We start from the raw sequence: 8,365 nt of genomic DNA on the forward strand, positions 1-8,365 counted from the left end.
GTGGCGGGGACCTGGCCTTGAGCCGTCTGTCTGTCTTATGTCTCTCCTCTGTCTTTGGTTCTTCCTGTCTTCCTCCGGTCTCTTCGCTCTCTCGAGTTGAGGGAGACTTTCTGGAGGGCAGGGGTCAGGGCTCAGGGAAAGGCAGGAATGGAAAGACCCTCCCCCATCTTCCCCTCATGCCCCCTCTGCCCAGAATTCACGGTACCAGACGTACCAGCGTATGTGGAACTACATGCAGTCGAAGCAGCCCAGTGTGTTTGTCAAGAGCACAGAGGAGGGCATCGCTCGAGTCCTCAACTCCCGCTACGCCTTCCTGCTCGAGTCCACCATGAACGAGTACCACCGGCGCCTCAACTGCAACCTCACCCAGATCGGGGGCCTCCTCGACACCAAGGGCTACGGCATCGGCATGCCGCTGGGTATGCCGGCAGAAGGGCGGGGCGGGGGGCAGTGGAGCCCCGGGCAGCTGAAACCAAGCCCTGTGAGCAGGCCGTGGAGTCAGCCAGGCCCTTCCTGAGCAGGCTGCATGTGCTGTGCGTGGCATCTTGGCTGTGGGGCCTTGGGCAGGTGATGCCACCTCCCTGAGCCTCCGCACCCTCCACCTGCATAGACAGGCCTAGGAGCGATCAGCTCCAGCCCTCAGGGCTGTTGGGAGCACCCGGTGAGACTGTGCACACGTCAGTGTGTGTGGGCCATGAGGCTTTGCCTTCCCCCATTGGCCCAAGGGCCCCTCGAGGGTGAGGACCTGGTTTTATTTACTTCATATTCTCTGCACCAAACCCACAGCCTGGCTTAGAGCAGGTGCTCAGGATAATGGATAATGGATGTTGCTGGATGGGTGGGAGGGAGAGAGGAAAGGAGGGAGGGAAAGAGGAAGAATGATGGATGGTTGCCAGGGAGACTTGGAAGTACTTTTCCAGGGCTCGGTGCTGGAAACTCACCACCAATTTTGTCACCAAATTTTGGCATTTCGGCTTTTAAACCCACCTATATTCTGATGACCGCTGCATTACTTATCTACGACTACATAACAAATTACTCCAGATCTTAGCAGCTTGGTGGTAGGGTCAGTGCCGTATCAGGGAAGCAGTGTAACCTGGTGCTTTGAGGGACAGGCTCTGGGGTCACACCAACCTGGGTTCAAATCCCAGTTTCCTCCCTGACTCAGGCAAGAGTGTCACCTGCCTCATTCAGATAATAAGGGTGGTAACACCTGCCTCACAGGATCATTGTGAGACTTGAATACATTCCTGTAAACCCAGGGGCTGGCACAAAGCAGGTGCCTGATAAATACCACTCCCCCCACTTGCCCACATCCCTATTTCCTGGTACCTGGTAGATGCTCAAGAACCATCGTAGTGAATGAAGAAATGAGTACAGGGTAGGATATGGGGGGGGTGGTGTTTGGGGCCCAAGGATGGTTTAAGGGGAGGATCTGAGGGTAGAGAGGAAGGAGGTGGTCCAGGGTTGGGGCCAGGCAGAAGAGAAGTGTGGCTGGGCAGATCTGATGCCCTACTGTGTGCCAGGACCGTGCTGGGTGCTGGGATGCCACAGTGGGGAGCTAGCTGCCCAGCCCCCACCTCCAGCCATCCACTAGAGGCGCAGATGGCAGACAGACAGTAAACACATAGCTTTGTAACGTGCTATCAGGTGGTGACAACTGCTCTGAAGTAAATCAGGGGAAGAGACGGACAGGGAGTGGGGTGCTTGCTGTCGTTTTGAGTAGAATTAGAGAAAAACCCCCGAGGCACCATGTGAGCAGAGCCCTGAGTGAAGTGAGGAAAGGAACATTCCAGGCAGAGGCACAGGTCCTCAGGGAGCCCCAGGTGGCAGGACCAGTGAATGCAGGATCTTGCTGAACATTGGAACATTTTTTTTTTCTAGCTGCAAACAGAAGCCATTGGAGAGTTTTAAGCACCAGAGAGGTGTGATCTATGACTGTTTTTTGGAAATTGTCCCTCTGGCTGCTGTGTTGAGAAGAGCCTGGGTGGGGGCCACAGGGAGGGGGGAGAGTGACAAATATGACAAGTGGGGGCTTGGCCACCACCAGGGGTGGTTACAGGGGAGGTGGCAAGCAGTAGTCAGACTCGAAGGTGGACAGGGAAGATGCTGGGAACACAGTAAAGCGGGAGGAGAGGAGCCGGGGAGGGGGTCGGGGGGCAGGGCTCTGGGGCCCCGATGACCAGCGCACCCCGCCATGTGCCGGTCCAGGCTCCCCGTTCCGGGATGAGATCACACTGGCCATCCTGCAGCTTCAGGAGAACAACCGGCTGGAGATCCTGAAGCGCAAGTGGTGGGAGGGGGGCCGGTGCCCCAAGGAGGAGGACCACCGAGCTAAAGGTCAGCCACCCCCCATGTGCCGCTCCCTTCCCGGAGGCCCCTCACCACCCCCGCCTACCAGGCCCGACCCCTGGCTCTCCCCCCACCCCCAGGCCTGGGCATGGAGAACATCGGCGGCATCTTTGTCGTGCTCATCTGTGGCCTCATCATTGCTGTCTTTGTGGCGGTCATGGAATTCATATGGTCCACGCGGAGGTCGGCAGAGTCGGAAGAGGTGAGGAGGCTGGCGAAGGGTGTGTGGGGAGAAGTGGGGCCCTGGGGGCGGGGGACGTGAAGACTGTGGCATTGGGAGCCATCCCTGGAGGAAGGCGGGGGGCAGGGGACTGAGAGCCAGGGAGGTGAGAGGATCACAGCGCCTCCAGGGGTCCAGGAAGAGGTGACAGCAGGGAATGCCCTGGCGGTCCAGTGGTTAGGACTCCATGCTCTCACTGCAGAGGGCCCGGGTTTGAATCCTGGTGGCGGAACTAAGATCCCACAAGCCGCAGCGCGGCCAGGAAAAAAAAAAAGAGGTGAGAGCAGACGGGAGACAGGAGAGAGGGTCCACGGACATGAGGAAGGACAGAGGGAGAAGAGGGCACAGGCAGAGATAAGGATGCAGGGGAAGGAGTATGGAGCGCACAGAGAGAAGGATGTGGGGAGAGGCCAAGGTGGTAAAGCAAGAAGAAATAGAAGGAGAGACGGGGCAAGAATGCAGCCGAATGCACCAGCAAGAAACCAGATTTGCTGTCTGGTCTCACGCTATATGCGGGTGTGGTGCTGCCCAGCCGTACTCCTCCTGTCTTAACCCCACTGGGCCCCTACGCTCCTCCGAGATTCCCACCTTCCCCTCTCTCTGCCAGCCTGCAGCCCCTCCTCCTCCCCCTCCTTCTCCTCTTCCTCCTCGCTTTCAACCCCGACCTTGCTTCTACTGGGAAAAGTAGAGGAGTGAGAGAGCATGCCAAGCCTCACCTCCACATCCGGCCACCCTCATGCTTTCTTCACTCACCCCATTAGTGACTCCAAATGAACATCCACGCTCCTTGCTACAGCCCCCTCCACCTGTGCCCCCTTCCCAAAGATGTTCCTCAGCCATTCTCGCCTTCCCTCCGGCATCATCGGCTTTCCTCTCTCTATTGGATCAAGCCCGGCACCAGACAGATGCACTGTCATTTCTCCCGTCTTCAAGAAACCCTCCCTTGACCCCGCTTCCCCTCCTAGGCACGGCCCCATTTCTTCCCTTCTGTTGTAGCCTTGCTAGGATGTGTGTGTCCCTCTGTTTCCAGTTTCTGTCCTCCCATTCATTTTTGGACACACTCCCATCCAGCTTCTGTCCCTACCTGTTCCCTGAAGCCAGTCTCACCACCAGTGACCTCCACATCTGAAATCCAGTGCCCGAGTCTCTGGCCTCATCATCGTGAGGTAGCTACGGGCTTCAGCACAGCCGATCACTCTCCTTACAACCCTCTCTTCCCTGCTCCTGCCTCATTTTCCTCCTACCCCTCTGGCACTGTTTTGTTGGGGGCCCTAGGGCTCCGTCCTTGGACCACTTCTCTTCTCTTTCTCCACTCCCTTGGTGATTCCCATCTAGCCAAATTGTTTGTAAGGCCATCTGTATGCTCATGACTCCTGTATTGTTTATCTTTTGCCACATAACAAATTATCCCCCAATTTAGCAACTTAAAACAGCAAACTTCTACCAGTACACAGTTTCCATAGGTCAGGAATCTGGGAACAGCTTAGCTGGGTGGTTCTGGTTGCCCGGTGTTTCTGGTAAGGTCATGGTCATGATGTCGGCTGGGGCTGCTGTTGTCTGGAGGCTTGACTGGGGCTGGAGGATCCACTTCCAGGATGGTTCACTGTCCCAAAATATACCTGTGGGGGTTTAACTGATGGAAGTGATAATTTATGGGATAATTTAATTTATGGGAGTGATGACGTGGAGTGGCAATGCTAGTGAAAGAAGAATTTATTAATTACGTTACCTGACAGGAGGGGGCCCACCACTCCACATAGGGCCACAAGGAAAGCACCAGATTTGGTCAAGAGGCAGGAGAGAGAGAAACCTAGGCCAGAGCCTTTGTTGGGGTTTCCATGGGAAAGGCAAGGCAGGTAGAGAAACGGCTCAGGACTGGGCAGTGTGAATACTGTCAGCAGGCTCTGGGCTAGGGGGTGGTCTCTGGTTGTCTGGTACCTGGCTCTGGGTTGAGGTAGGGCAGGGGAAATATTGGCTTGGTGTGTGAGAGTCAGATAAAGGGGATGTATAGACTCAGGACTGGTTGGTTTTTGTATGAAAGGCAGGTTCCCGGCCCTTTGCTATCCCTAAGAATTGGCTAGCTCTGGGAGGGCGGGCTCTCCCTGGCTAGCAAGATGTTTAAGATGTCAAAAGATCCTAAGATAGGGAGAATAAAAATACACTCATTCACATGGCAGTTGGCAGGAGGCCTCAGTTCCTCACACAGGGACTGCTCCGTAGGGTTCTTGAGTGTCCTCATGCCGTGGAGCTGACTTCCCCCAGAGCGCGTGATCCAAGAGAGAGCCGGACAGAAGCCAAAATGTCCGCTGACTTAGCCTTATTCTGATGGTCGTGCAGTGACCCTCATACAAAGCCAAAGGGGAGAACACAAGGGTGTGAACACCCCGGGGGCAGGATCTTAGAGGCTGCCTACCATAACCCCCAAACGTATATCCCTTACAGGGACCTCTTCCTGCACCCATGGTTTATAAATTCAGCTCCATACTCGACATCTCCACGTGGATGTCCACCAGGTAGTGCGTGACATCACGTGGCCAACACGGAGCTCCTGCACACCCATCAGGCAATGCCATCATTCCAGTTGCTCAGGCCAAAATATGTGGAGTCACCCTTCACTCCTCCCTCTTTCTCACACCCTCTATCTGATATCTTAGCAAAAACTGTTGGCTCCACCTTCGAAATATACCCAGAAATCAACCCCTTCTCACTTCCTTGGCCACCACCACTCTGGTCCAGCCACCACCATCTCCTGCCTGGTGATGGTAGCAGCTTCCTAGTGGGCTACCCGCTCTTGCCCTTGGCTTCCCTACTGTCTATTCTCAACACAGCTCCAGAGTGATCCTGGAAAAGCACAGCAGTCCTATGCTTAAGACTCTCCAGTGGCTCCCATCTGGCTCAGAGTAAAAGACAAATCCTTACAGCGGTCTCTGGGCCTTAAAGAAGCCGGTCCCATTGCTCCTCTGACGTCATCTCCTCCCTCTCCCCCTTGCCCACCCCACCTTGGCCACCCTGACCTGCTCCAGGTTCCTCCAGCACCTCAGCACCTGTAGCTAGCTGAATTGTCTGCCTTCCCTTCTACCAGGCCCCACACAGCTCATCCTGCACTGCCTTTGTCTACTTGCAGGTCCTCTTCTCAATGAGTCTCCCCTAAGGTCCCATCTCAGAATTCAGCAACACTCTGCACCCATACCCCCACCTCTTTCCCCAATTTAATTTTTCTCCAAAATGCTCATCACCATCAAACATACTACTTATATTTACATATTTCTGTTTTGACTCTGCACATTAGAAATATAACCTCCACGAGGGCAGGGACTTCTCTCTGTTTCATTCTCTGCTGTTTCCTCAATTCTCAAAACGGTGCCTGGGACACAGGAGGCGGTCAGCAACTACGTCTGGCAATAGTGCGTGCATGAATCGGTGGCAGAGGATGGAAAACGAAAGGAGGGAAGGACTAGAAGCAGTTAGAAACTTTCGAGTGAAAAGACAAGAGGAAAGAGAGTAGGAAGAGAGGAGCGTGGACTGGAGGTGAAAGGCAGATTTAAGAACAAATCCAAAGAAGCAGGGAGATGAGAGAGAAATGGAGAAGACACAGGAGTTGAGAGGTGGCGAGGCGAGGCAGGAAGAACACGGGGAAATAAGGGAACCGTGAGGGAAGAGAACGGGAAGTGACAAGAGGGTAGAAGGAAGAGAGGAGGTGAAAGGGCATGGCGGAGAGAGCCAGATGAGCCGACAGGTGGGGCAGGGAGAGCAGGAGGGTGTGGAGAGCATTGCAGAGAGGGCCAAAGGGGACGGGAGGGGGGAGGGGCAGAGGCGAGGTGCGTGGGGACAGTGACCACCGCGTCCCGCCCCGCCCGCGCCGCCCCCAGGTGTCGGTGTGCCAGGAGATGCTGCAGGAGCTGCGGCACGCGGTGTCCTGCCGCAAGACGTCGCGTTCCCGCCGGCGCCGGCGCCCGGGCGGCCCAAGCCGTGCCCTGCTGTCGCTACGCGCCGTCCGCGAGATGCGCCTCAGCAACGGCAAGCTCTACTCCGCCGGCGCGGGCGGGGATGCGGGCAGCGCGCACGGCGGCCCCCAGCGCCTCCTGGACGATCCGGGGCCGCCCGGCGGCGCCCGGCCCCCCGCCCCCACCCCCTGCACCCACGTGCGTGTGTGCCAGGAGTGCCGGCGCATCCAGGCGCTGCGGGCCTCGGGAGCCGGCGCGCCCCCGCGTGGCCTGGGCGCCCCTGCCGAAGCCCCCAGCCCGCCCCGCCCCCGGCCCGGCCCCGCCGGCCCCCGCGAGCTGGCCGAGCACGAGTGACCACGGGCGGGGCCGGGCGGGCGCCCGGACTGACCGCAGGGACGGGGCGCGCCCCAGGCCCCAGGCCCCAGGCCCCGGCCGCCCTCCCTTCCCCAGCGGGCGAGGGACGGGACTTGCGCCCCCGCGCGCCGGACGCCGCGATTTTGCCTTCGGTTCCCGGTGAAGTCCGAGGCCCGGCTCCGGAGCCTGTCTGCGCCCCCTAGTGGACTCACCAGAGGGTGCCGCGGACGCCTGCACTCCGCCCCCCACTGCGGACAAGAGGAGCGCAGGAACCGAGGACTCCGGGGGCCGGGGACTGCAGGGGCCGATCCCGGAAGCGGAAAGCAGTCCTTGGGGAGAACCCCATCCTGGGACTGCTCGGGCTCCCCAAGACTTGACGCAGCCCTCCCCACTTCTGGAGAAGTGGGGGGCCTCTGGGCAGATGGGTGTCCCCTGGCGCCCCTCGACACTTCTCTTTCTCTCTTTTTTTTTGGGGAGAAACCTCGGAATTTCTATGAGACCCCCACAGGGAGGGGGTCAGTTGGGCCCCCATCCCTCCCCCTGCCACACCCCAGTCCCTGTTGGAATAAAAAAAAGAACAAAACCCCAAAACTGGGGATACCCGGGTCTCATTTCCTGGGGGTGTGAGGGCACTGAAGGCTTGCGCTCCCCCCTCCAGGGAGTCAGCTGAGAACCACAGACTGGATGGTCACTCCTGCACTCTCGGTTCTCCACCCTGCCCACAGAGAGCAGGTCAGCCCAGGCCCGGGCAGTTGGCCCTTCTCTACTGACCTTCTCTCAGGACGGAAGGAGGCTGCGACAGAGACCCTGAGACAGATGGAGAGAGATGCAGGGATCTGGAGAGGCGGAGACACCAGGAAAAGGAGACACAGAAAGACAGAAACCAGATGGGGCTGGGCGAGTGGAGGGCGAGTGAACAGTTCAGTGTGGTGGTGCCTGGGTGGCCCGTATGGTGGCAAGTGTGTGCCTGGCCCAGGGTAATTTGTCAACTTTGTAGTCCTGTGTATGTGTGTACATCCATGAGACCATCTTCAGCTGTCTGTGACTGTGACCCTGTGTTTCTACTAAAAACGTACCTCCCCAGCCCCCGAAAGAGGAAGTAAGAAATCCCGGGGTGTGGGGGGGGGGCGGAGATGGGGCGGGGGAGGCTGAGGGCTGGTTGAGCAGGGAGAGGAGTGGGTCTGTTTTCTGTTCCCGCCTTCCCCCGCCCCGCTGGGGTTTCTGTGGAAACTGCAGCTGAGAAAGGACGAGTGAAGGTCGCACAGCCAGAGCCAAAACGAGGCCGAGTGGAAGGGGGAGAGATGGAGAGGTGGAGGGAAAGAAAGAGATGGGGTGGGGATGCAGGAGAGACAGAAAGGGAAGAGGCAGAGATGGGGAGAGACCTAGGGGGGTTGCAGAGAGGGATGGGGAAATAGGGCAAAGGGGGAGACACGGGAGACATACCATGATGAGGTGGGAGAAGGGTGAGACAGAATGGAAAAGGGGACGAGGGGGA

General features: G+C 58.0%; 1 protein-coding gene across 1 annotated transcript in view; it reads left to right on the top strand.

Moving 5' to 3' along the window:
- The window catches only part of GRIK5 (glutamate ionotropic receptor kainate type subunit 5), a 55,979-nt gene extending 48,518 nt beyond the window's left edge, over positions 1-7,461 (top strand). The window contains exons 17-20 of the mRNA XM_057712802.1: positions 194-419; positions 2,212-2,340; positions 2,433-2,554; positions 6,442-7,461. Of these exons, the coding sequence (XP_057568785.1) occupies positions 194-419; positions 2,212-2,340; positions 2,433-2,554; positions 6,442-6,870 (906 nt within the window). The 3' untranslated portion in view covers positions 6,871-7,461. The remainder of the gene's footprint in view (positions 1-193; positions 420-2,211; positions 2,341-2,432; positions 2,555-6,441) is intronic.
- Positions 7,462-8,365: the final 904 nt, after the last annotated feature.

Source organism: Hippopotamus amphibius, chromosome 16, assembly GCF_030028045.1.
Source record: "Hippopotamus amphibius kiboko isolate mHipAmp2 chromosome 16, mHipAmp2.hap2, whole genome shotgun sequence".
Lineage (NCBI taxonomy): Eukaryota > Metazoa > Chordata > Mammalia > Artiodactyla > Hippopotamidae > Hippopotamus > Hippopotamus amphibius.